The sequence below is a fragment of the Astatotilapia calliptera genome, chromosome 19, assembly GCF_964374335.1.
Source record: "Astatotilapia calliptera chromosome 19, fAstCal68.1, whole genome shotgun sequence".
NCBI lineage: Eukaryota > Metazoa > Chordata > Actinopteri > Cichliformes > Cichlidae > Astatotilapia > Astatotilapia calliptera.
The window spans coordinates 25,532,294-25,559,964 of record NC_137440.1 but is presented as its reverse complement, the minus strand read 5'-3'; the positions used below and the strand labels follow the sequence as shown (position 1 = coordinate 25,559,964).

At 43.8% G+C, this 27,671-nt stretch overlaps 1 protein-coding gene across 2 annotated transcripts; it reads left to right on the top strand.

Moving 5' to 3' along the window:
- Positions 1–51: 51 nt before the first annotated feature.
- On the top strand, positions 52–27,043 carry dync1h1 (dynein, cytoplasmic 1, heavy chain 1). 2 transcript variants are annotated; one of them, XM_026152804.2, is made up of 78 exons: positions 52–460; positions 1,546–1,633; positions 1,735–1,908; positions 2,034–2,289; positions 3,101–3,287; positions 3,389–3,660; positions 3,789–4,016; positions 4,130–4,783; positions 4,911–5,333; positions 5,442–5,621; positions 5,762–5,911; positions 6,044–6,190; positions 6,373–6,513; positions 6,683–6,859; positions 7,026–7,136; positions 7,235–7,354; positions 7,444–7,683; positions 7,846–8,001; positions 8,161–8,274; positions 8,380–8,490; positions 8,585–8,794; positions 8,899–9,045; positions 9,175–9,341; positions 9,535–9,708; positions 9,855–10,209; positions 10,311–10,505; positions 10,598–10,880; positions 10,970–11,070; positions 11,187–11,346; positions 11,579–11,819; positions 11,899–12,082; positions 12,222–12,434; positions 12,544–12,782; positions 12,887–13,043; positions 13,152–13,376; positions 13,465–13,695; positions 13,812–13,952; positions 14,047–14,280; positions 14,424–14,630; positions 14,735–14,856; positions 14,961–15,126; positions 15,226–15,389; positions 15,501–15,630; positions 15,775–15,908; positions 16,017–16,131; positions 16,211–16,372; positions 16,531–16,745; positions 16,841–17,045; positions 17,180–17,353; positions 17,463–17,582; positions 17,706–17,826; positions 18,426–18,621; positions 18,958–19,075; positions 19,163–19,378; positions 19,488–19,700; positions 19,859–19,986; positions 20,075–20,228; positions 20,415–20,561; positions 20,690–20,840; positions 20,951–21,204; positions 21,339–21,473; positions 21,563–21,657; positions 21,752–21,926; positions 22,012–22,087; positions 22,203–22,363; positions 22,446–22,557; positions 22,666–22,726; positions 22,811–22,934; positions 23,036–23,149; positions 23,243–23,413; positions 23,563–23,780; positions 23,864–23,967; positions 24,948–25,156; positions 25,421–25,574; positions 25,666–25,808; positions 25,935–26,103; positions 26,391–26,515; positions 26,630–27,043. In XM_026152804.2, exons 1-78 carry the CDS (start codon positions 211–213, stop codon positions 26,756–26,758), a joined length of 13,923 nt encoding a protein of 4,640 aa, XP_026008589.1. In that variant the 5' UTR covers positions 52–210; the 3' UTR covers positions 26,759–27,043. The 2 variants fall into 2 exon arrangements, with proteins under 2 accessions (XP_026008589.1, XP_026008588.1); XM_026152803.2 differs by lacking the exon at positions 18,426–18,621 and adding an exon at positions 18,048–18,243.
- Positions 27,044–27,671: the final 628 nt, after the last annotated feature.

The window sequence follows — 27,671 nt, the reverse complement described above, 5'->3', positions numbered from 1 at the left end:
CACAGCTCGGTGAACTCCCCATTTAAGGAACGACAAATACCATAATCCTTTGCGCACATAAAACAGATTGCGTCGGTTGCGACGTTTTGACAGCGGCAGTCAGTCAACCTATGACCCGCTGGTAGAAGCTGCAGTCAGCTTGTTACCGTCATCCTTTTTTCTTTGTTCACTTTCACACAACACCTAGTCGTCGTTGACGCTCTTAGAAGGATGTCCGACGGCGGGGGGACGGAGGAAAACTCAGGCACTATGGAGGTGTCGGCCGTTCAGACGGTGGCTGATACCTCGGTGCTGCAGAAGCACATTCGGAAGCTGGTGCCGCTGCTTTTGGAAGATGGCGGAGAGGCCCCGGCCTCGCTGGAAACCGCCCTAGAAGAGAAAAGCTCCGTGGAGCAGATGAGAAAATTCCTGGCCGATCCCCAGATTCACACCATCCTGGTCGAGAGAAGCGCTCTGAAAGGTACGTCAGAGAACTCGACTAGCTCACAAATATGATTTTAATAGCAACACTGTTTGTTCACCCAGTTACTTTAGAATAAAGTCGGCGTCTTTGCAAATTAGCTTTTCTTGTTAACCACCTGCCAAATAGTTTGGAAACTCATCGTTAACTGCTGCTTTTACAACGATATTAACAGATGTCGCTAAAGCTGTCCATCTACTTACTAAGATAACTGCGCCGCACTGGGTGGGGACGATAAAACAATCAATCACAACAATAAAAAAATGGAGCTGTATGTTGACGTAACTCCGTTATTTTTGTGTTCCTTCTGCATTTATATAAAGCTATTATATATGCATATCACGTTGAGGCCTGGTGCACAAATAACGAGACAGATACACAGTCATAATAAAAACATGAAGCATAATTATAGGAATTCAAAGAGAATGGCTCCTTTGTCATAGCTGTAAGTCATTTTATCATGTGAACCAGCTTGTGTCAATAAACACATTATCTTCAGTTTCCCCAGGCAAATTAATCCTCAGCTTCTGAGCTGCTTTCCTACTATATCTGTGCTGAATCTTGATCCTTTGATACCACACATGACCAGTCTTAGCCTGGAGGTTTTGGATTCCTAGCCCAAAGAGTCACTTCCCCGGCCTATTCGCGGTTTTGCATTAATAATACTGATACTGCAATGCAGCCCACTCATCACTTGTAAGGTAGGGTGTGGACATGAATAGCTGCACCATCATCTGCTGCAGCATTTCTCATTGTGCACATCTATCTAGAGTCCAAATAGTTTAATTCTTTTTTAGCTGCATTGCAACTTCACTGGCCTTAAGGAGTCAATCATGCATGTCTTTAAATAGTTTGAAATAATTTAAAAATAAAAGCAGTCACATGCCCTACCTTATTGTACATGAGGCAAATGGAAATGTAATAAAGCAAGACTATTTGCACTTTGGTGTCCTCATATTGACATAGACAAGGTATTAATGTGCTACTTTGACCTTGTTTTACACCTAGTATGAAGAACCTGATGCACACATTCAATGATGGGTCATCTGTTTAGTTAATTAATATATGTATTTGTTTCCTCACAGAGGAGGTCGGAGATGAAAGTGAGGAGGAGAAAGAGTGCATCACTTATAATGTTAACATTGACATCCACTATGGGATCAAGTCCAACAGGTAAATAATGCACTGGAAAAAGTAATACTGCATATGATCCTTCAGTTATTTAAATTCTGGCTATTCTGGATGAATATATTCACCTTTTCTTTACTCTGTAGCTTGGCTTTGATCAAGAGGACGGGCGTCATTGATGCAGACAAACCGATATCAACCCAGGTGCGAGTGCTGACTTTGAGCGAGGATTCTCCCTACGAGACGCTTCACTCTTTCATCAGCAATGCTGTCGCACCTTTCTTCAAGTCCTACATTCGTGAGTCTGGGAAAGCCGACAGGTAATGTTACTTTGCAAAGCCTTCCTTAAATAAACTAAATCCTGAACTTGCATTGAATTGTAATGGATGGAAATGTAATGGAAAGAAAAAACATTGTAACATTGTTATCTGTTACAACTTTCTAGAGATGGGGATAAAATGGCCCCCTCTGTCGAGAAGAAGATTGCTGAGCTGGAGATGGGCCTTCTCCACCTGCAGCAAAATATTGAGATTCCTGAAATCAGCCTGCTCATCCACCCCATCATCACAAATATCGCCAAGCAGTGCTATGAGCGTGGGGAGAAGCCCAAAGTCACTGACTTTGGCGACAAGGTGGAAGATCCTACTTTCCTGAACCAGCTGCAATCTGGAGTTAACCGCTGGATCAGGGAGATCCAAAAGGTAAGAGGAATTTCTATATATTTGTCCCAATTTAAAAGTCCATGATGGAAGTATATAACAAAGCAAAACCAGTCTTTGGGAAAAAAAAAAAAAACCTCTCTAATAAAAAACCCTTGATTTATGGTTGCTATTGTCATGATTCGAGTTTTGAGGAGAAGACAAACGACTGCATGGTCTCAGTAGATGTCAGAATAGTGATCTTTATTACACACTTCTGAACCAGAAGTATGGGAAGACTGACGTACAGCAACAATCTCCAAAGAGTGGACCGTTCCCCATCCTTATATAACCCATGATGACATCACACAGTTAGACCTTACTGGAAATGATAACAGTCTCCCCATAGTCCAAAGTTCTCCTTATACAAACATCAGATGATACTTTAAAGAAAAACAAGTGTGTGACATGTCATGTTGTGCAGTTCTGTGAGCCTGTGTGTCCAACTAGAGAATGTCCTGACATGACCTCCCTGTGTAAATAAGGGTGAACGTGCGTGTTTACATAACTCTCTATGTGCATGTTCTGATGTAGGCCTGCAAATGAATTAGAACAAGGTCCTGCTGGACCCTCCAGTTATGGACGGTGAATACAATGCTGTGGATACCATTTGAGACTTGATTACAATGATGATAATATGCATACATTAATCTTTACTCAGATTACCATAGATATAAAACAAAGATTATACTGTCATCAGATTCCACAATGGTAAATGATTAATGATTGATACTTCTAATTATAACTGTGATCATAAGAATACAAAATAAAATATCTCCTGGTCACACTATCATCATTGCTCGCGCCCTTCTAGGTGACTAAGCTCGATCGTGACCCGGCCTCGGGCACAGCCTTGCAGGAAATTAGTTTCTGGCTGAATCTGGAGAGAGCCCTTAACAGGATCCAAGAGAAGAGAGAGAGCCCAGAGGTTCTTCTCACTCTGGACATCCTGAAACACGGGAAACGTTTCCATGCTACTGTCAGTTTTGATACAGACACTGGTAAGTTATAACTTTGCTGTTTTTACTTGGCTGGCTCAACACATGTTTGCATTTAGAAAAGCGCGAGTAAATGTTCACTTCTCCTCTACTTCTTCCTGCAGGTTTGAAACAGGCAGTGGAAACCGTCAATGACTACAATCCTCTGATGAAAGACTTCCCTCTTAATGACCTGCTTTCTGCCTCAGAGCTTGATAAGATCCGCCAGGCTCTAATGGCCATATTTACTCACCTGAAAAAGATCAGGAACACAAAGTATCCCATCCAGAGAGCACTACGCCTAGTAGAGGCCATCTCCAGGGACCTGAGCTCCCAGCTGCTCAAGGTGTTGGGTACCAGGAAGCTCATGCATGTAGCCTATGAGGAATTTGAAAAGGTTGGTGTGGTTTTTTTTTTTTTTGTCTCCAGCATAAAATAACACCCACAATTACACACAAACACACACACCTTGGCCACTCACAGTATTATACATTTTCCTGAATGCCCTTACGCTTCTCTGTGCAGGTGATGGTGGCTTGCTTCGAGGTGTTCCAGACTTGGGAGGATGAGTATGAGAAACTGCAGGTGCTTCTTAGGGACATCGTGAAGAGGAAGAGAGAGGAGAACCTGAAGATGGTGTGGCGTCTGAGCCCTGCTCATAGGAAACTTCAGTCCCGACTGGACCACATGAGGCGTTTCAGAAGGCAGCATGAGCAGCTGAGGGCTGTCATCGTCCGTGTGCTGAGGCCTCAGGTAAACCTTTAAATAGTGTTTTTTTTTTTTTTTTTTTTTTTTTTAAATCACATCTTGACTAAGAGATTTAATGTTATTCTTCTGTTGTTGTTGTTTTTTTGTTTTTTTTTAAGGTATCTGCAGTGCCTCAGCATGCCCCTGGAGAGACAGTTGAACCTCAAGATATGAAGGTGGCTGGAGTTCTCTTTGATGCTGCTGATGCCAATGCTATTGAGGAGGTCAACCTGGCATATGAGAATGTGAAAGAGGTTGATGGCCTGGATGTGTCCAAGGAGGGCACGGAGGCCTGGGAAGCCGCCATGAAACGTTATGATGAGCGCATTGACCGCGTGGAGACCCGTATCACGGCCCGCCTGCGTGATCAGCTGGGTACTGCCAAGAATGCCAATGAGATGTTCCGCATCTTCTCCCGCTTCAATGCTCTCTTCGTGCGCCCCCACATCCGTGGTGCCATCCGGGAGTATCAGACACAGCTCATCCAGCGTGTGAAAGATGACATCGAATCGCTGCACGACAAGTTCAAAGTGCAGTATCCTCAGAGCCAGGCCTGTAAGATGAGTCATGTCCGGGACCTGCCTCCGGTGTCTGGCTCCATCATCTGGGCCAAGCAGATAGACCGTCAGCTGACTGCGTACATGAAGAGGGTTGAAGATGTTCTGGGAAAAGGCTGGGAGAACCATGTGGAAGGGCTGAAGCTGAAGCAGGATGGAGATAGTTTCCGGGCTAAACTCAACACTCAAGAGATATTTGATGACTGGGCCCGGAAGGTATTTTATTCAACACCGATTCAGACATTTGGAAGAATATTAGATTGTAATTCTTACATATTGCTTCCTTTGTTTTGGGCTAATTGCAAATTCAAAATATTTGTTATCCCTTTCTTTTCTAAATCAGGTTCAGCAGCGTAACCTTGGTGTGTCTGGTCGGATCTTCACCATTGAAAGTACCCGGGCCCGTGGAAGGGGAGGAAACATGCTTAAGCTTAAAGTCAACTTTCTTCCTGAGATCATCACCCTCTCCAAAGAGGTCCGCAACCTCAAGTGGCTGAGTTTCCGTGTTCCTTTGGCCATTGTCAACAAGGCCCACCAAGCTAATCAGCTGTACCCATTTGCCATCTCATTGATCGAGAGCGTTCGCACCTACGAGCGTACTTGTGAGAAAGTAGAGGAGCGGTCCTCCATCTCCCTGCTGGTTGCTGGACTTAAGAAAGAGGTTCAGGTTCTCATAACTGAGGGCATTACTCTCGTCTGGGAGTCTTACAAGCTGGATCCCTATGTTCAGAGACTAGCTGAGACGGTCTTCAACTTCCAGGAGAAGGTCTGTGTGAAATAGATGTTACAGATATGCACGAACACAGACTCCAAACTGTCATTTAACTTTTAAATGACAAGTTGTATCAAACAATTTTGTCTTATTGTTTTTCAGGTGGACGACCTCTTACTGATTGAAGAGAAGATTGACTTGGAGGTTCGTTCTCTGGAGACCTGCATGTTTGACCACAAGACCTTCTCCGACATCCTGAACCGTGTGCAGAAAGCTGTGGATGACCTTAACCTCCATTCTTATTCCAATTTGCCCATCTGGGTCAACAAGCTTGACATTGAGGTCTGTACTGAAAGTTACATATTGTTCTGTAACGAATATAAAGTAATAGAAATACTTGGAATGTTTTGGTGTATAGTTGAACCTTTGTTTTGTTTTATAGGGTGCTTGTTGCTATGTTATTAAAATGGATGTTCTTTTAGATTGAGCGTATCCTGGGAGTGCGTCTTCAGGCTGGTCTTAAGGCTTGGACTCAGGTCCTCCGTGGCCAGGTAGAAGACAAAGCTGATGTGGACATGGACACAGAGGCTCCACAAGTCAGCCACAAACCAGGAGGGGAGCCCAAAATCAAGGTGAGAGTTGTGAAGTGGTACTGTGTTGCTTTGTCACGCTTTTCAAATGTTGATACACTTCTTTTAACATCTTGGAAAACCATGAACATCTAAGCACAGCTTGCTGTTTTATTATTATTTCTTTATTCTTAGAATGTGGTCCATGAGCTGAGGATCACTAACCAGGTGATCTACTTGAACCCACCAATTGAAGACTGTCGCTACAAGCTCTACCAGGAGATGTTTGCTTGGAAGATGGTTATACTTTCTCTGCCCAGGATCCAGAGTCAGAGATACCAGGTAGCCATCTTAAAACAGTTGTTGTTTGCACTGGTGAATATCTGGTGTAGGTAATCATGTAGTGTAAAACCACTTTTTAGACAAAATGTCTTTATTTTACTCAGGCAGGAATGATATTTGATGGTTTGGCCTATTGTACTTTGTACTGTTTTTATTTAAGCCACTCTGTCCCTCCTTGTTAGGTGGGTGTTCACTACGAGCTTTCAGAGGAGGAAAAGTTCTACCGTAATGCCCTCACAAGGATGCCTGATGGACCTGCGGCCTTAGAGGAGGCCTACAATGCTGTGGAAGACATCGTCAATGAGGTGGAGCAGTATGTTAAGGTAAGGGGCACCTATTTTAAAATAAAACATTACCTTACAAATTGATAGCTATTGATTATTTATTTTTTTTATTGTTTGTCTTTAGCTTTTATGACTCTTCGGACATACAGGATATACATTTGTGGTTATTTCACTGTTTATATGCTTTATTTTTGTTACTGCTGTTCAGGTTTGGCTGCAGTACCAGTGCTTGTGGGACATGCAAGCTGAAAACATTTACAACCGTCTTGGTGAAGACCTCACAAAGTGGCAAGCCCTGCTGGTCCAGATCCGCAAAGCTAGGGGAACCTTTGACAATGCTGAGACTCGAAAAGAGTTTGGACCAGTGGTCATCGACTATGGCAAGGTAGTAATGACTGATGGTTCGCAGTGTTGTGTTTAAGTAGGAGGAGGAGAAATACATTTCCACATTAAAATTTCCCTTATTTGTTTCGTGCAGTTGTATTTTTGACAATCCAGAACCCCCATGTGTTGGCTATACATTAAATTTTCATATTTCTATCTGATAACAGGTCCAGTCTAAGGTGAACTTGAAGTATGACTCCTGGCACAAGGAGGTTCTCAGCAAGTTTGGTCAGATGCTGGGACAGAACATGCAGGACTTCCACGCTCAGATCTCCAAGGTAACGTATGGTTTTACCAACATAGTTGGATGGATCACTTTCACACAGGGTAATAGTTATTCAGGACAGATGACTCATGCTTTGCTGTTCCTCATCAGTCCCGTCAAGATCTCGAACAACATTCTGTGGACACGGCTAGTACTTCAGATGCTGTCAACTTCATAACATATGTCCAGACTCTGAAGCGAAAGATCAAACAGTTTGAGAAAAATGTGGATGTAAGTACTCCAAACTATGTTTTTTGTTTTTAAAATCGGTTAAATTAAAATCATTTTCTAATCACAATCTCCCTCCTTTTTACCCGTAGTTATTCCGTAACGGACAGCGTTTGCTGGAGAAGCAGAGATTTCAGTTCCCTCCTTCTTGGCTCTACATTGACAACATTGAAGGCGAATGGGGTGCGTTCAGTGACATAATGAAGCGCAAGGACACCGCTATCCAGCAGCAGGTGGCCAACCTGCAGATGAAGATTGTCCAAGAGGACAAAGCTGTGGAAAACCGCACCACTGACTTGCTTAATGACTGGGAGAAGACCAAACCAGTTGCTGTAAGAAATATTTATCTTAATAAATTTAGTTTTCTATTTATAGCACATTTAATGCTAGATGTAGTTAATATTTTTAGATGCATAACTTCATGATGCCTTAGAAATGGCAGATAAATTTGACTTACATTTTTTTTTTTTTAAATGTCTGATCTGTTCCCTTAGGGTAACCTGCGTCCTGAAGAGGCCCTTCAGTCTCTGACCATCTATGAAGGCAACTTTGGTCGTCTGAAGGTTGAAAGGGAGAAGTGTGCCCGTGCCAAAGAGGCCCTGGAGCTTACTGATACTGGTCTGCTCAGTGGCAGTGAGGAGAGAGTGCAGGTAATGCCAGCGCACATTTACATAAATGGTTAAATTACAAAATGATAAATGTAAAATTCATTCATTATGTTTTCTGGCTGCATTTCATTATCCATAAACTAAAAATTAAACCATTAACTGAACATTTTGAACCATTTCTGTCTTTGTGGTGACCTGTAGGTGGCGCTGGAGGAGCTGCATGACCTGAAAGAGGTGTGGTCTGAACTGTCGAAGATCTGGGAGCAGATTGACCAAATGAAAGAGCAGCCATGGGTTTCTGTACAACCACGCAAGGTACCAAAAGCAGAGCAAACATTTAGATTAAATCCCTGTGCCGTTCTGTATGATCCTTAAATTCTTCACAGAATATAACATTAGTTGATTTATTTGTACATGTAGCTCCGTCAGAGTCTTGATGCACTTCTGAACCAGCTGAAGAACTTCCAAGCAAGGCTGAGGCAGTATGCTTCATACGAGTACGTACAGAGGATGCTTAAAGGTTACTTGAAGGTCAGTAAACTAGTTTCACTCAAACTAATCAAAAGTTCTAACTTACACGACAAATTTACATTTTACATTTCCTGTGGTTTCCTTTTCACTCCAGGTCAACATGTTGGTGATTGAGCTTAAATCAGAGGCTCTGAAGGACCGCCACTGGAAGCAGCTGATGAAGCGCTTGCATGTGAACTGGGTCCCGTCAGAGCTGACTCTTGGACAGATTTGGGATGTGGATTTGCAGAAGAATGAGATGGTGGTGAAGGATGTTCTTCTGGTAGCCCAGGGAGAAATGGCTTTGGAGGAGTTCCTGAAACAGGTAAAGAAGATTTGCAAGAGATGGGCAGTTATAGCCTACATCATTAGAAATAGCTCTGTGGTTTGTTATGCTATAATTGTACTTATGCTTCTTTTGGTTTTCAGATCCGTGAAGTGTGGAACTCCTACGAGCTCGACCTGGTGAACTACCAGAACAAGTGCCGTCTGATTAGAGGTTGGGATGACCTCTTCAACAAGGTCAAAGAACATATCAACAGTGTGTCCGCCATGAAGTTGTCTCCTTACTACAAGGTAAACAGAACTATACGTTTAGTTTATTAAGGTGGCAGTTGAGCTTTTTTTTTTTTTTTTTTCCTTTATATTTCAGCCAGTCAGGATGGCATACATCAGTACCGTGTTTTTCTTTCCGTTTTCTCCCAGGTGTTTGAAGAAGATGCCCTGAGCTGGGAAGACAAGCTGAATCGAATCATGGCTCTGTTTGATGTCTGGATTGATGTGCAGCGTCGCTGGGTCTATCTGGAAGGTATCTTTACAGGCAGTGCTGACATCAAACATCTTCTGCCTGTAGAAACTCAGAGATTCCAGAGGTAAGTCTTTCTAAATGCTGCCAAATCGTGTCAGCATTTTAAAAATATTAAAAAAATATAAGTAAAAAAAATATAAGTAAACTTTAAGAATCATAACCTGATTTATTTGGCGCACTCATGTTTAGTCCCCATTTCCTTCCATAAAAATATTTTCTACTAACTTCTTGTGTAATCTGTCTCTGTCTTTTTCCAGTATCAGCACTGAGTTCTTGGCACTGATGAAGAAGGTGACAAAGTCTCCTCTGGTGATGGATGTCCTGAACATACAGGGAGTGCAGAGGTCCCTGGAGCGACTGGCTGATCTTCTTGGAAAAATCCAGAAAGCCCTTGGCGAATACCTGGAGAGAGAAAGATCCTCATTCCCCAGGTATGAAGGGCATACTAAAGCTGAGCAAACAGAAGGAGGAATGTGTAACATGTCTTCAAATGTATTTTAAAAGTGAAAGAGTGTATCGGATATTTTGAATGCATTTATTAATACAATGATTTGATCAATTACTTTCTTGTTGGCAGGTTCTACTTTGTGGGAGACGAGGACCTGCTTGAGATAATTGGCAACAGCAAGAACGTGGCCAAACTCCAGAAGCACTTCAAAAAGATGTTTGCTGGTGTCTCCAGCATCCTCCTCAATGAGGACAACACTGAGGTGCTGGGAATCTCATCACGTGAGGGTGAAGAGATTATCTACAAGACACCAGTCTCCATCACAGAGCACCCGAAGATAAATGAGTGGCTGACACTGGTGGAGAAGGAGATGAGGGTGACCTTGGCCAAACTGCTGGCAGAGTCTGTCACAGAGGTCACTACTTTTAACAAGGGCACAGCCATTGACCTGAGCCAATACATCAACTGGATTGATCGCTACCAGGTTGGGATTTAAATAATTAATTCCATACTGTTTTAATTTCGATACACTCTTGAAATCTGGAACTGTGTTAATGTCGCCTTATCTTTATTCTCGTTTCACAGGCCCAGCTGGTGGTCCTGTCCGCCCAGATTGCCTGGTCTGAGAACATCGAGTCTGCCTTGACCACCATCTCTGGTGGTGGGGACATGACGCCACTGCAGGGAGTTCTGTCGAATGTGGAAGCCACACTCAACGTGTTGGCTGACACTGTGCTGATGGAGCAGCCTCCAATCCGCAGGAGGAAACTGGAGCACCTGGTGAGTTTGGACTTTTTTTTTTTTTTTGATATTTGTGAAAAATTGTTGTTGGATAAAAATTGTCTAAAATCCATTTCGCTCTCCATTCTTAGATCACAGAGCTGGTGCACCAGCGTGATGTAACCAGGACTCTGATCAAGAACAAGATCGACAACCCCAAGTCCTTTGAGTGGCTCAGCCAGATGCGCTTCTACTTTGATCCCAAGCAGACAGATGTCCTGCAGCAGCTGTCCATTCAGATGGCTAATGCCAAGTTCAACTATGGCTTTGAGTACCTGGGTGTCCAGGACAAGCTTGTTCAGACCCCACTGACTGACCGTTGCTATCTCACCATGACCCAGGCCCTGGAGGCTCGCCTTGGTGGATCTCCATTTGGTATGGAACTACTATTTAACTTTTTGTTTTACAACATGGCAAAGAGGGAAACAACCCCCCAACCTTGACTGAATTTGTCCTTTATCTAGGTCCTGCTGGCACTGGGAAGACTGAATCAGTGAAAGCCCTTGGTCACCAGCTTGGACGCTTTGTCCTGGTCTTCAACTGTGATGAGACTTTTGACTTCCAGGTAAATTTATCATTTTAGCAATTTTATAACAGGACACCAGCATACCATCAGAGATTAAACACTGTGCTCTGTTATTGCTTATTAATTCAGTGACCATTTTTCGTTTTCTCCTTCAGGCAATGGGCCGTATCTTCGTGGGTCTGTGCCAGGTAGGAGCCTGGGGCTGCTTCGATGAGTTCAACCGTCTGGAAGAGAGAATGCTGTCGGCCGTCTCCCAGCAGGTCCAGTACATCCAGGTCGCCTTGAGGGAGCACAGCAACCCCAACAGAGACAGAAGTATGCATAGTATTTGTGAAAGATGGCTCTCCTTTTAATGAGAAATATCCAGACTTAGACATTTGTGAGAATAAAACGCAGCAAAGCAAATATTCTTCAACACTTCATGCTGCTGAGGAAAAATATCACCAGAATATGCCACTATATTCATCACCAGTGATTAGGTTTTTCCAGGGGAGTGTATTATAAGTAAGTCTTTTTTCCTTCTTTTTCCTTTTGGTCACTTTCCTAGGCGTACCTGTCACTACAGAGCTCCTGAACAAGCAGGTCAAGGTGAGCCCAGACATGGCCATCTTCATCACCATGAACCCTGGCTATGCTGGCCGTTCCAACCTGCCTGACAATCTGAAGAAGCTCTTCCGTAGCTTGGCCATGACCAAGCCTGACCGCCAGCTCATTGCACAGGTCATGCTCTACTCTCAAGGTTTCCGAACAGCTGAGACCCTTGCCAAAAAGATTGTGCCCTTCTTCAAGTATGTATTGTTTTAGTTAGTAACTTTGACAGGACTTTAAGTCAGAGGTATGACAACTTAATCTTTTGCTTCTTTAAAGACTGTGCGACGAGCAGCTCTCCTCCCAGAGCCATTACGACTTCGGTCTCCGAGCACTCAAGAGCGTGCTGATCAGTGCTGGCAATGTCAAGCGTGAGCGAATCCAGAAAATCAAGAGAGAGAAGCTTGAGCGTGGAGAGGATGTTGATGAGAATGAGATTGCAGAGAACCTTCCAGAACAGGAGGTATGTAAAGTAGACTCTTGGACATGGAGGTCATGTTTATTCAGGGCAGAGTTTTTGCAAGTATAACAAACTTATTTTAGAAAATGAGTTGTTTTATTCAGTCTGTCTGTCATTTTTTTTTTTTTTTTTTTTTTTTTAGATCCTGATCCAGAGTGTGTGTGAGACCATGGTTCCCAAGCTGGTGGCAGAAGACATCCCTCTGCTGTTCAGCCTGCTGTCGGACGTCTTCCCTGGAGTTCAGTACCATAGGGGAGAGATGACTGCTCTGAGGGAGGAGCTGAAGAAGGTCTGCGGAGAGATGTACCTCACTTATGGAGATGGGGACGATGTAGGCAGCATGTGGGTAGAGAAGGTATGAAGCTGAGTGGAACTGATATACTTTAGTTCAATGGGCTTTAAACATTTTCCTGTTATAAGATTCATATATACTGACATTTAACTTGTCGTTCAACCTTTTCCAGGTGCTCCAGCTGTACCAGATCACACAGATCAACCACGGTTTGATGATGGTGGGACCTTCAGGAAGTGGGAAGACCATGGCATGGAGGGTGCTGCTCAAGGCCCTGGAAAGGTTGGAGGGTGTGGAGGGCGTGGCCCACATTATCGATCCCAAGGCCATCAGCAAAGACCACCTGTACGGAACCCTGGACCCCAACACTCGTGAATGGACTGATGGCTTGTTCACACACATCCTCAGGAAGTGAGTTCTGTAATAATTGAGTAATTACACATCTTCCAAGCTAGTCTAATTGTTGTAATTAATTTCTTTTTAATCTTTAAATGAACGATTTCTTTCAATTTCAGGATCATTGACAATGTCCGAGGTGAACTACAGAAGCGTCAGTGGATCATCTTTGATGGCGACGTTGACCCAGAGTGGGTTGAAAATCTGAACTCTGTTCTGGATGACAACAAGCTGCTCACCCTGCCCAATGGAGAACGTCTCAGCTTGCCACCAAATGTAAGAGCATGGCAGTTTATACACAAATTTATTTTTCTCTTTTCTTAATGAAGTCTGTCCTGGAGACTTCATTAAGTATTCAACCCAAATTATTCTTTTTCTGTCCAGGTGCGTGTGATGTTTGAAGTGCAGGATCTGAAGTATGCCACCCTAGCCACTGTGTCCCGGTGTGGTATGGTCTGGTTCAGTGAGGATGTTCTCAGCACTGACATGATCTTCAACAACTTCCTGGCTCGCATTCGCAGCATCCCATTGGACGAGGGAGAGGATGAAGCTCAGCGGAAGAGGAAAGGCACAGAGGATGAGGACGAGGCTGCGTCACCAATGCTGCAGGTAAATCTAGAGAAGAACACATGCTGTATTTAAAAACAAACAAATAAAAAACACACTAATGCTGTCCCCACTTTCTGCTTTAAACTAGATCCAGCGAGATGCTGCATCGGTCCTTCAGCCGTACTTTACCTCCACCGGCCTCGTGATCAAGGCCTTGGAGCATGCCTCGAAGATGGAACACATCATGGATTTCACCCGCATGCGATGTTTGGGCTCATTGTTCTCAATGTTGCACCAGGCCTGCCGTAATGTGGCTCTGTACAACAACAACCACCCCGACTTCCCCATGCCCATTGATCAGCTGGAGAAGTACATGCAGGTAATGTTCTCCTTTTTCTTGCTCTGTAATGAAAGAAGTATAAATGCTGAGGTGTTGCATCAACATGATTACTGTGCTTTCCTAAAACTAATTGTTTTCATGGAATTTCTTTGCAGAGGTATTTGATCTACGCTGTGCTCTGGTCCTTCTCTGGTGATGGAAGGTTGAAGATGAGGGCAGAGCTTGGGGAGTATATCCGTCGCATCACCACTGTGCCACTTCCCACTGCACCCAATGTTCCCATCATTGATTATGAGGTACATCCTTTCTTTGTCAAAGAGTTGCTGCTGCTATTAATTCCCTATATCCACTTTTTTAGAGATTAATTATTATGTTTTTATTTGTGTTTAGGTGTGCATCTCAGGGGAGTGGCAATCCTGGCAGGGCAAAGTGCCCCAGATTGAAGTGGAAACCCACAAGGTGGCATCCCCAGATGTTGTTGTTCCTACCCTGGACACTGTTCGCCATGAAGCTTTGCTTTACACATGGCTGGCCGAGCACAAACCACTGGTGCTGTGTGGACCACCTGGCTCTGGAAAGACCATGACCCTGTTCAGTGCCCTCAGGGCTTTGCCTGATATGGAGGTACTGGGCTATGAAATCATTTTCACGTTAATTGCCTGATCTTTGAAATATTCACAATCAGTTCTAATCAGATATTGGCATTATTGTTGTAACTAAGCTGTTCCCATCTAATAGCTAAAATGTCTACTGCTGCTTTCTACCAGGTTGTTGGTTTGAACTTCTCCAGTGCCACCACACCAGAACTGCTGCTGAAGACGTTTGACCACTACTGCGAGTACCGGCGGACTCCAAATGGTGTGGTCCTCGCCCCTGTCCAGCTGGGGAAGTGGCTGGTGTTGTTCTGCGACGAGATCAATCTGCCAGACATGGACAAGTACGGCACACAGAGAGTTATCTCTTTCATCAGACAGGTATGACAAAATGATTCTGTGTTAAGCCCTTTGTACTTTTAAGTATGTCTAAGCACTTCATTTAAGTCATTGCTGCATCAAATTGGGATCCTATGTCTGTGCAGATGGTGGAACACGGAGGCTTCTACCGCACCTCAGACCAGACTTGGGTCAAACTGGAGAGGATTCAATTTGTTGGAGCCTGTAATCCTCCCACTGACCCTGGCAGAAAGCCTCTCACACACAGGTACAGCTCTCAGACTGAACATCTGATTAGAACTGTAGTATAATTAATGTTTAATGCAAAAGGCAGGCTCTAACAGTGGTCATATTACCACATAATCTTTCTAGGTTCCTGCGTCACGTCCCTGTGGTGTATGTGGACTATCCAGGCCCAGCCTCCCTTACCCAGATTTATGGAACCTTTAACCGTGCCATGCTGCGCCTTATCCCCTCTCTGCGAACCTACGCTGAACCTCTTACAGCCGCTATGGTTGAGTTCTACACCATGTCTCAGGTAAAGATGATTACATTTCTCTTAATATGCATGTTTTATTGGAGACTTTTTTTTCCATATAAATAAAAATATTGAATATTATTCTTTTTTCCACTTCAGGAGCGCTTCACCCAGGACACACAACCCCACTACATCTACTCTCCCAGAGAGATGACCCGCTGGGTGAGGGGTATCTTCGAGGCCCTGCGGCCACTTGAGACTCTTCCTGTAGAAGGGCTCATCCGCATCTGGGCCCACGAAGCCCTTCGTCTCTTCCAGGATAGGTGGGTGCTCACTGATGTGAGGCTAGTTGTGCTTGCTCTGCATCAGCTATAAAGTGTAACATTTTTGATAGTAACGTTTAAAATGTGATCATATCTGATTGTGTCATTCAGGCTTGTAGGTGATGAAGAGAGAAGGTGGACAGATGAAAACATTGACACGGTCGCTCTCAAACACTTCCCCAACATTGATAAGGAGAAGGCTCTCAACAGGCCTATCCTCTACAGTAACTGGCTCTCCAAGGTACATATGTGGCCATATGTACTCAAATATGATGGCCAAACTCTGATCCTGCTGCTGTTAAGTTACTAAAGAGTTGTAAGAATTGACTTCATCATTAATGGCTCTAGTAAGAATTTTACTGAGTTTGTGTTTTTGTGTATGTAGGATTACATCCCAGTGGAACAGGAGGAACTGAGAGACTACGTGAAGGCCCGTCTGAAGGTCTTCTATGAGGAGGAGCTGGATGTTCCTCTGGTGCTCTTTAATGAGGTTCTGGACCACGTCCTCAGAATTGACCGGTGAGTAAAGGCTTCTGAGCGTTGTCATCTCAGTGTTACTTTAATTATAAATGACAAAAATAAATATTAATTTTGGATTACATTTTTAAAATCTTTATCCTTTGTTAGAATCTTCCGTCAGCCTCAGGGACATCTACTGTTAATTGGTGTGAGTGGAGCAGGAAAGACCACGCTGTCCCGCTTTGTAGCCTGGATGAACGGATTGAGCGTCTACCAGATTAAGGTAGATACAAGTGATTTGTAGTCATAGAACATTTCCCTGCCTTTTGCATGGATTGTTGAGCGTGTTTTTGTGTTTTCAGGTACACAGGAAATACACTGGGGAGGACTTTGATGAAGACCTGCGTACTGTGCTGCGTCGCTCAGGTTGTAAGAACGAGAAGATCGCCTTCATCATGGATGAGTCCAATGTGCTGGATTCTGGTTTCCTTGAGAGAATGAACACACTTCTGGCCAATGGAGAGGTAACTTACAGCTAGTTTCTTATTTGTGGTGCTTTATTCATTTGAGTGTAAAGACAACACCGCCCCTAGTTTTCTGAGGTTAATGTATGTCCATTGTTTTCTGGCTTTTATTGTGTTAATGTTACCCTTCTTTTTTTTCTTCTTTTTTTTTTTAATAGGTTCCTGGGCTGTTTGAGGGAGATGAGTATGCCACCTTGATGACTCAGTGTAAGGAAGGAGCCCAGAAAGAGGGTCTGATGCTTGACACACATGAGGAGCTGTACAAGTGGTTCACCAGCCAGGTTATCAGAAACCTTCACGTGGTTTTCACCATGAACCCCTCATCAGAGGGCCTGAAGGACAGAGCTGCCACATCTCCTGCCCTGTTCAACAGGTACAGACACTTAGAGTGGATGATTGTAATAAATGTGAGGAAAAAGAAAACTGCACTGAGTTTCCGTGTTTACTGAAAACATTCCTCTGCGTCAGGTGTGTGTTGAACTGGTTTGGAGACTGGTCCACAGAGGCCCTATATCAGGTGGGTAAGGAGTTCACCAGCAAGATGGATCTGGAGAAGCCCAACTACAAAGTGCCAGACTACATGCCCATCGTCTACGACAAACTGCCCCAGCCACCATCTCACCGAGAAGCTATCGTCAATGGCTGTGTGTTTGTACATCAGACACTTCATCAGGTAGAGCTGTTTCCAGCAAATGAGCTACTTTATTGTTATTTCAACAGCAGTTGCAAATTTGCAAACGTTCTTGGATACAAATGATTGTAAAATTTACTGAGACGTACATAAATAATACTTTTAACTTCTTTCAGGCAAACAACCGTCTGGCCAAGCGTGGCGGTCACACAATGGCCATTACTCCTCGTCACTACCTTGACTTCATCAATCAGTATGCCAACCTGTTCAATGAGAAACGCAGCGAGTTGGAGGAGCAGCAGATGCACCTCAACGTTGGTCTCCGCAAGATCAAGGAGACTGTGGATCAGGTGAAGTAGCCTTTTCGTTTCATGAAATCTTAAAAAGCCATCAGATTAGTTTCTCTAATGAAAATTTTGTCAGCTTGTTAGAAGTGCTTGTGTTTGTCTCCTTTCACAGGTGGAGGAACTTCGTCGTGACCTGAGAATTAAGAGCCAGGAGTTGGAGGCAAAGAATGCTGCTGCCAATGACAAGCTGAAGAAGATGGTGAAAGACCAGCAGGAGGCTGAGAAGAAAAAGGTAGGAAGGCTGAACTTTGAAATGACTAGTTTTTAAAGACTTTAGACATTGTTGCTTAGGCCTGCAATTACGTGTTTAAGTGTTTAAGATTTTAATTTATTTACTCTGTCATTGTGATTCAAGGTGATGAGCCAGGAGATTCAGGAAGCTGTGTACAAGCAGCAGGAGGTGATTAAGGACAAACAGCTGAGCGTCAAACAGGATTTGGACCAAGTGGAGCCAGCTGTTATTGAGGCTCAGAATGGTACAGTGATTCTTGTTCATTTATTCATCAGTGTCTTTAAAAAAAAAATTTAATTTAAGATTATTCTTTCAGTCATTTGATGTCATAAAACCAGCAAAACCAGTACAACAGCACTTGAATTGTTATGTAGACTTTGTTAACATCTTCTGCTTACATCCTCCCATCATCATGCCCCCTTCCCTCATCATAAAACCTCATCCTTGCTCACCTGATGTTGATAGCTGTTAAGTCCATTAAGAAGCAGCACCTGGTGGAGGTGCGTTCCATGGCCAATCCACCCGCAGCGGTGAAGCTTGCTCTGGAGTCTATTTGTTTGCTCCTGGGAGAGAGCACAACGGACTGGAAGCAGATCCGTTCCATCATCATGAGGGAGAACTTCATCCCCACCATTGTTAACTTCTCTGCTGAAGAGATCAGGTGACATGAGAGAATCTTTGTTTATAATTGTTTACTAAAAATTTCCCCTTCTGTCTCCCTCTCTCCCCCTCCTTCATGTTTTTCTGTCTTTGCCCCCCTGAACCTCTTTCCAAATTCTTCCCCCCCCCCCCAAACACTACTATTTGTATCTTGCAAACACATTCCTCCTTTCACTTAACTAGCCGTGAGTTCTATTAAGCGGCAGCACCTAGTAGAAGTACGGGCTATGACCAACCCCCCAGCTGCAGTCAAACTGGCCCTGGAGTCTATCTGCCTTATGCTGGGCGAGGAGACAAATGACTGGAAAAAAATCAGACAAGTTATTATCAGGGATAATTTCATCAGCAGCATAGTCAACTTTTCCTCTGAGGAAATGAGGTATATGTGTCAGTGTGTTTTGTTTTTGTTTTCTAATGGAAGCACAAATGCCATTTAATCAGTACAAGTGGCACCTGTGATTAGCAATCAGTGTTAATCTACTGGAACAAAGTGTAATCGGCTGGTTTTAAATCTAAGAATAAGCTGATGGTAAAAACTACTGTGCTTGTGATTTCTTGCAGCCAGAAATTGGTAGAAATTGTTCCCATCCCCACCTCCAAACCCAATTCAAAATAATCCTCCACACTGTTCCACAAGTTTGATTTTCTCAATGATTATTGACTGCACAGAGTGCTGCTGTATTGTAACTCCTTGGACTATTTCAACTATTTCCAGCGACTCCATCCGTGAGAAGATGAAGAAGAACTATCTCTCCAACCCAAGCTACAACTATGACCAAGTGAATAGGGCATCATTGGCCTGTGGACCCATGGTGAAATGGGCGATTGCTCAGGTAGAGAAGCCTGAACAATATGAAAATAAGGACTATAACTGGGTAATGAGGGTTTTCGTCTAATGTACACTTCTACCACTCCTCTAGCTTAATTATGCTGACATGCTGAAGCGAGTGGAGCCTCTGCGTAATGAGCTGCAGAAGCTTGAGGATGATGCCACGGACAATAAGACGAAGGCAGAAGAGGTGGAGCAGATGATCAGAGACTTGGAGGCCAGCATTGCTCGGTACAAGGAGGAATACGCTGTCCTTATCTCTGAGGCCCAGGCCATCAAGGCTGATCTGGCAGCAGTCGAGGCAAAGGTAATTGTCCATAAAACATGCCTGGTTCTGTTCAGATCATCTGTTCAGGACTAAACAGAAGTTTCTTGGAGGAAAAAAAAATCTCATTTCTTATGTTCTTTACTCCCAGGTGAACCGCAGCACAGCCCTGCTGAAGAGTCTGTCAGCAGAGAGAGACCGCTGGGAGAAGACCAGTGAGACGTTCAAGAACCAGATGTCCACCATCGCAGGAGACTGTCTGCTTTCTGCAGCATTCATCACGTATGCCGGCTACTTTGAACAACAGATGAGGCAGAACCTGTTCACTACATGGTCTCATCACCTGCAGCAGGCCAACATTCAGGTATTTCCTACTCCAGTCCACATGTCCAGTCATTTTTGATCAACACGTCTCCAAATGTCAGCCTCATTGTGATTACTAATATAAACCATAGTCACCAGCAAGAGTGCTGTCAATAGATCAAATTTCAAGGTGCTCACTGACTTGATTTTCTCCTGCAGTTCCGCACAGATATTGCTAGAACTGAGTACCTGTCCAATGCAGATGAGAGGCTCCGCTGGCAAGCAAACTCTCTCCCAGCTGATGACCTCTGTACTGAAAATGCCATCATGCTCAAACGGTTCAACAGGTCCGCAAACCTCACCTATCTCCTTTAGGCTGTGTGTTCAGTTGAACTTACTTCTAAACATCTTTGATCTTTCTTTATCTCTTATTAGGTACCCACTAATAATCGATCCATCAGGCCAAGCCACAGAGTTCATCATGAATGAGTACAAAGACCGCAAGATCACAAGAACCAGCTTCCTGGATGATGCCTTTAGGAAGAACTTGGAGAGTGCTCTGCGTTTTGGAAACCCACTGCTGGTTCAGGTAAGAGCTACCTTCTCCAACTGCCAGTGTTTTCCTTGTGTGCTTGCTGCTTGATAATTTTCTTAAAGCTGCCATAATCAAAGGACTAGTTTGTTTAGAGTGTTTGGGGGGGGGGTAATAAAAAACAACTTGGAAAATAGATTTTAATCTCAAGGGAGATTAAATTTGAAATATTTATTTCCAAAGGACGTAGAAAGCTACGACCCCATCCTAAACCCAGTGCTGAACAGAGAGGTCCGCAGGACTGGAGGGCGTGTTCTCATCACCCTTGGAGACCAGGACATTGATCTGTCACCTTCGTTTGTCATCTTCCTCTCTACCCGAGACCCAACGGTAAGGGCACTGTTTATTGTATCAGTATTGATCAACTAACATTGTTATTTGCTTTGTTTAAAAAGTACAAAACAAAACAGTTATACAAAAGTGTTTATCTGCATTGTTATGGTCTCTTGTGTCTGCAGGTTGAGTTCCCACCAGACTTGTGCTCTCGTGTTACCTTTGTCAACTTCACTGTGACACGCAGCAGCCTTCAGAGCCAGTGTCTCAACGAGGTCCTAAAGGCTGAGAGACCTGACGTGGATGAGAAACGCTCAGACCTCCTTAAACTGCAGGGTGAGACAGAAACATTGAGATTCTGTGATAAAATGATAAGACACAGGTGGTGGGAAAAGAGATTGGTGAAATTTTAATGATTCAACTCTTATATTATGACTGTCTTTCAGGCGAGTTCCAGCTGCGTCTTCGTCAGCTGGAGAAATCTCTGCTGCAGGCCCTCAATGAGGTTAAGGGTCGCATCCTTGATGATGACACCATCATCACCACACTGGAGAATCTGAAGAAGGAGGCAGCTGAGGTGACTAGGAAGGTGGAGGAGACTGATATCATCATGGCTGAGGTGGAGGCCGTGTCACAGCAGTACCTGTCTCTGTCCTCTGCCTGCAGCAGCATCTACTTTACTATGGAGGCTCTGAACCAGGTCTGGGCACATCTCATTTGCTCTTTAAACTAGTACTGTTGGTAGTATTGTCTTCTTTTCTCAAAATTGCTGTAACATCAATGCACACAGAGATAGGAACTCAGAAATAAACTGAGCAAATGTTCTCCCTTCAGATGCACTTCCTCTACCAGTACTCTCTTCACTTCTTCTTGGACACGTATCACACAGTGCTGTATGAGAACGCCAACCTCAAGAACATTAGTGATCATTCACAGAGGCTTGCTGTCATCACCAAGGATCTTTTCCAGGTTTATAACATAACTCCTATGAATAAGGGTTGTTTTGGGGGGGTGAATGTAACAGTCATGAGCTTTATATGTGATTTGTGTGGCATTAGGTGGCGTTCAACAGGGTTGCCAGAGGTATGCTGCACCAGGACCACATTACATTTGCCATGCTGCTGGCTAAGATCAGCATAAAGGGCATGACCAGGTAAGAGAACACCTGAGTTACACTAATGGAGCACAAGCAGTCATGGCATACTGCATGAAGCACCGTTACTTATTTATTTTCTCCTTTTTTCCAGTGAGCTGCCATATGATCCAGAGTTCCAGCACTTCTTACGTGGTAAGGAGATCGTACTGACAGGCACACCACTTCCCAAGGTGAAAGGTCTGACCGCTGAGCAGAGTGAGGCCATGGTTCGACTCAGCCGCCTGCCAGCTTTCAAAGACTTGGTTGAAAAAGTCGAGGCTGACGAGGTGAGTAATGGTAGGCCGATGGGTAGTTTGTAGTTTGACTCTTCGAAACTCTATTAGTAATCATTTGTTTTGCTTGTTACTTCAGCAATTCTTCATGTGGATTGAGAGCAACACTCCAGAGCTGGCTGTTCCATACCTGTGGTCAGAGGAGAAGCAGTCCAGTGAGTATATACATTGTGTACAAACATTAAGGCCAAGCAAAAAACAAAACAAACACACTACAGTGTATATATTTGTATAAATTATATCTGCCTGAACTGTCCATTATATGTTCAGCTACCATTGGCCAAGCTCTGCACCAGCTCCTGCTGATTCAGGCCTTCCGTCCCGACCGTCTCCTGGCCATGTCACACATTTTTGTATCAAAGGTGCTGGGAGACACATTCATGAGCATCATTGAGCAGCCTCTTGATCTAGCTAATATCATCGACAGTGAGGTAATGATCACTTATTTATTTCAGATCAATGACCTTCCCATTGTCACTCTTGCTGATAATTCTTATTTTTTTGTGTCTGTAGGTGAAGCCCAGCACTCCAGTGCTGATGTGTTCTGTGCCAGGTTATGATGCCAGTGGGCTTGTCAGAGATCTGGCTGCTGAGCAGAACAAACAAATCACCTCAATTTCTATCGGTAAGAAGGAAATAAACGTAACTTTTGGTTTACCAGTAATGTAGATCAAGTGCTTAATGAGAAATTTTGAGGATATTGTAAATAACTGCTTACTGATGTTTTCCACAGGTTCTGCTGAAGGTTTCAATAAGGCTGACAGAGACATCAATACTGCTGTCAAGTCTGGCAGGTGACTAATGTGGTTTCTTTGTGTTTGTGAGACTGTACAGTTTGTGTTCTTGTACTGATATCCTGACTGTTCCTTGTCCTGCAGGTGGGTGATGCTGGAGAACGTCCATCTGGCCCCTGGGTGGCTGATGCAGCTGGAGAAAAAACTTCACTCTATGCAGCCTCATGCCAGCTTCAGGCTGTTCCTCACAATGGAGATCAACCCCAAGGTATATCACATCATTCATTAGATTTGTCATTTAGACTTGGATTAATTCATTGTCAGTTTTCACTACTTCCTGTTTTTCATGCCGCTGTGTTTTACCACCAGGTGCCAGTGAATCTGCTTCGTGCTGGCCGTATCTTTGTGTTTGAGCCTCCTCCCGGCGTCAAGGCTAACATGCTGAGAACTTTCAGCAGCATCCCAGTGGCTCGCATGTGCAAGGTAACATAATGGACACACACAAATGTGAAGAATAAACGATCAGTGCTGTCCAAACATTCTCCATGTAAATCATGTTGTCCCATATCCACGCAGGCCCCCAACGAACGTGCGCGTCTCTACTTCCTGCTTGCTTGGTTCCATGCGGTCATCCAGGAGCGCCTGCGTTACGCACCACTGGGCTGGTCCAAGAAATACGAGTTTGGAGAGTCTGACCTCCGTTCTGCTTGTGACACGGTTGACACCTGGCTGGATGACACTGCTAAGGTTGGAGAATTAACACTTTAAATGTTTTCTAGTTTTTGTATGACTAATCCTTTCCTCCTTGTAGCTGTTGCCTAAATCTATTAGATAATGGTCAGTTTTAAATAATATGACCTTGCTCCACTCCAATCGTTACACTCATGCACACACAGGGTCGTCAGAACATCGCTCCAGACAAGATCCCCTGGGCAGCTCTGAAAACCTTGATGGCCCAGTCAATCTATGGAGGTCGGATCGACAACGAGTTTGACCAGCGGCTGCTCAACACCTTCCTGGACCGCATCTTCACCAAGGGAAGCTTTGACAGCGAGTTCAAACTGGCTCTCAAAGTTGACGGACACAAGGACATCAAGATGCCTGATGGCATTCGGTCAGTATCTGATAAGTTTTAGCTTTTGTTGTTCTCTGATAAACATTCTCTGTTAAGCGTCTGATCATTTTGATTTGTTACAGACGTGAGGAGTTCATGCACTGGGTGGAGATGCTTCCTGACACTCAGACGCCATCTTGGCTCGGATTACCGAGCAATGCAGAGAAGGTCCTGCTTACCACTCAGGGTATGCTGCTGTTGCTGTTACTGAACGACAGCTTGTTTTTCATCTGTGTTCCATTTATACTTAACAAGTTGAGATTGAATATTCTCACTGGGTAGCTCATTAACCAACTCTCTCTCTATTCTAGTGTCATAACTCGTACTTTGGCAGGCTGTCGCTGTGCAGTGAGAGGTCGAAATCTTAGATTTAGTTGTTTTTTGCATCTACTTTGGACAGAACACTGTGTGCCGGGTGTCAAAAAACATGTTAAAAACATTCCTTTTCCTCATCTCTCATCCTTCCATCAGTTCTCTCCCCTCTTTATCAGTTAGTTTTTAGAAGCAGCCTTCTGTAGCATAGCTATAATGTGCAGCGTAGCTGTAGTCATAGCCATTTTACTTTAAAGGTTTTCTTCCCAAAGGATGGGTGTGGGTCTCCTCACCCTTCAGCAGCTGTATTTCACAGCCATCATGTTGCTTTGCTTAGATGTTATCTTGTCCCACCTGCAGATTAGGACTTCAAACATCCTACCATGCCTGCTTCCCATCCTTTCACTCCCCCTCTCTGACCTCCACAGTCATGGCTGCCAAAGCATCCATCCCTTGAGCACATGGTCCAGTCTCCCCTTCCTTCATCCCCACTCCACCACAAACTTTCTCCCTTAAAACCCGCCCCTTTTATTATTTATTTATTTTTTTGGGGTTGTGCTGATTTCTTTTACAGATCCAGTCATTCAGAAATGTGGATCGTTATCCACTTGGCAATTTCGTTTAAGGTTACATGTGTTGGAATTATTGCCTGAAGCCTTGTGTATTTTGTCTGACCCAGTGTAGTCCTATTTTTATTTTTTTTATTTTTGATAAAACAAACCCTTTAACCCATCCTTGAGGTAAGGTGTTTGTTTCTTTTCTGTGATTAATTTCTTCTCCCCTTCCTACATTCCGCCATGGCCTTGTCTTCCACCTCCCTCCTTGCCCAATCACTCCCTCTGCCGGGCTGCGCAGGCACTGACATGATGGGTAAGATGCTGAAAATGCAGATGTTGGAGGATGAGGATGACCTTGCCTACGAGACTGAGAAGAAGGAGCGCACTTCATCCACATCTGACACCCAGCCAGCCTGGATGAGGACCCTCCACACCACCGCCTGCAACTGGCTGCAGCTCATGCCGCAAACGGTTAATCCTCTCAAACGCACAGTGGAGAACATCAAGGTAATGACAGAGAATAGAGGACTGGCAAGCAGGCTTGTGCTGACAATATCCTTCTTTCATTTATAACCAAGGAATTGTTTCACCGTCGGGTGATTTTCAATCTTTGTGCCTGAAATGTGAGGTAATCGGGTATAACGGACTTTAAAAAGTTTGATTTTCAGTAAATGAACAATTTTTCTTTTTCAGTTTCACCAAAGCACATCTGTCTGGCTTCTAATTTATGGTTTTGTTTTGGCATTAATATTATCTTTGTCCAAATACCAGGACCCCCTGTTCAGGTTCTTTGAGCGTGAAGTGAAAATGGGAGGTAAGATGCTTCAGGAGGTCCGTCAGGATCTGTCCGACGTGGTACAAGTGTGCGAGGGCAAGAAGAAGCAGACCAACTACCTGCGAACACTCATCAGTGACCTTGTCAAAGGTTCTTCACTCAGACTATTTGATGTACTTTAATGAATTTGTTTATTTGTTTGAATACTTTATATACCTGTGGTATACACCTGTCTGTTCAGGAATCCTCCCTCGCAGCTGGTGTCGGTACACAGTCCCCGTCTCCATGACTGTAATCCAGTGGGTGTCAGACTTCAGTGAACGTATCAAACAGCTGCAGCAGATCTCCCAGGCAGCTGCCAGCGGGGGTGCAAAGGAACTGAAGGTACTGTTTGTGCACACATTCAAACAAGCTTTGGTTCTTAAATAGTTTGGTTAAAAATGAAAACAAAATGTGTTTTCATTTTCTTTTTATTTCTACTCCCTTGTCTCTTCCTCTCATCATTTCCAGAACATCCATGTGTGCTTGGGCAGCCTGTTTGTGCCAGAGGCTTACATTACCGCCACCCGCCAGTATGTGGCACAGGCAAACAGCTGGTCCCTAGAAGAGCTGTGTCTCGAGGTTAACGTCACCACTGCTCAGGGCGCCTCACTGGATGCCTGCAGCTTCGGCATCAAAGGTTAGACTTAACACATATCATCTGATCTAGTTGGCGGCAAAAGCACTGCACAAATCAGATAACAATGCGGCCTTTAGACTGAACAGACAGCGTTGTAATTAAATCATATCCATATGAATTTAACATGTTTTTTTTGTTTGTTTGTTTAATCTGGACTGAAATCTAACCTAAAAAGGTGTTCGCAGGACTCTAAAACATGCTACTAACTGTATTTGTGGTCTAATGTAGTGAGTTGTTAAGACATGAATTTCTTTTTCTCATTCCAATCTTGCTTGCTGCACCCTCAGGTCTGAAGCTTCAGGGAGCTACTTGTGCCAACAACAAGCTGTCTCTGTCCACCTCCATCTCCACTGAGCTGCCTCTCACTCAGCTCCGCTGGATCAAGCAGAGTAATGCTGAGAAGAGACACATGGTAACCCCCCCCCCCAAAAAAAAACCCCAGCCCCATTGGGATCTAAAAAGCTAGATTTTGAAATATAGCTATGGAGTTGTCCTTCTCACCTTTTGTGTTTTCCTTTCGCTGCAGGTCACTCTACCCGTGTACCTGAACTTCACCCGGTCTGACCTAATCTTCACCGTCGACTTCGACATCGCCACCAAGGAAGATCCTCACAGCTTCTACGAGCGTGGAGTTGCCATCCTGTGCACAGAGTAATTGAAACGAGACGTTTCCTCACTTTAAGTCTTGATTATAATCAAACCACATTTAATCACTTACATTCATTACCCCATAATAGTAGTTGTAGTAGAGATGTTTGTGGAACTGCAGTGAACATGTAACAGTTCTTAGTGTTTAGAAAGTGTTTTGGAAGGTTGAGACGTTGTCTGATGGTTAATGAAAAGAAAATGAAATTTGGAAAGGAAAGTTGGAAAAAAGATGTTTTAATGGAAGAACCAGCACGTTGTTGTATTTAGATGGAATAAAGCTCATTGGAATGAACTGCTTGGTCTTTGTGTTTTAATTAATGTCGTGCATGGTTGTTGCTATGGAGCTCTTTTCTTCTTAGGAGCCTGTTCAGACTGGGAAGTATTCTAAAGGAAATGTTTAAGTGAATCACACACATGCCAAAGGAAACATCAGTGACATAATGTTCTTTCTTGTGAAGCTGCTATGGATTGTCCCAAATGCAATATCAGCATTGTAACTTTAGACAGTTTTTTCCTGAATGATTTTTTTTTTTCCAAATTATATAAAGACATCTGGACTGAACATGAGACAAAAGCAAAGTTCAGCAAGAAATCTCAAATGTAAACTTGTTTTTTGCCCTCTGTCACAGTCCTCCTTTTAGTTACTTTTTTTTAATGAAATGTAATGAAACCTTCACTGAGCTGCCAGGCACAACTATATAATTATCCATTACTGCCACCTGCTGGTTGGAGGGGTAAGTATATTACCAAAGTTTCATGACAATATGCATAAAATATCTGTTACAGCAATAACTGTTTGGCAAAACCATTTTTATACACTCACTCTCTTTTAGAGGGTCAAAAGTAGAAGACAATAGACTGACAAGGCCAGGTGAGCCTAGTTTCCCTGTTACTCAAACCTAAGGAGTCAAATCAACATA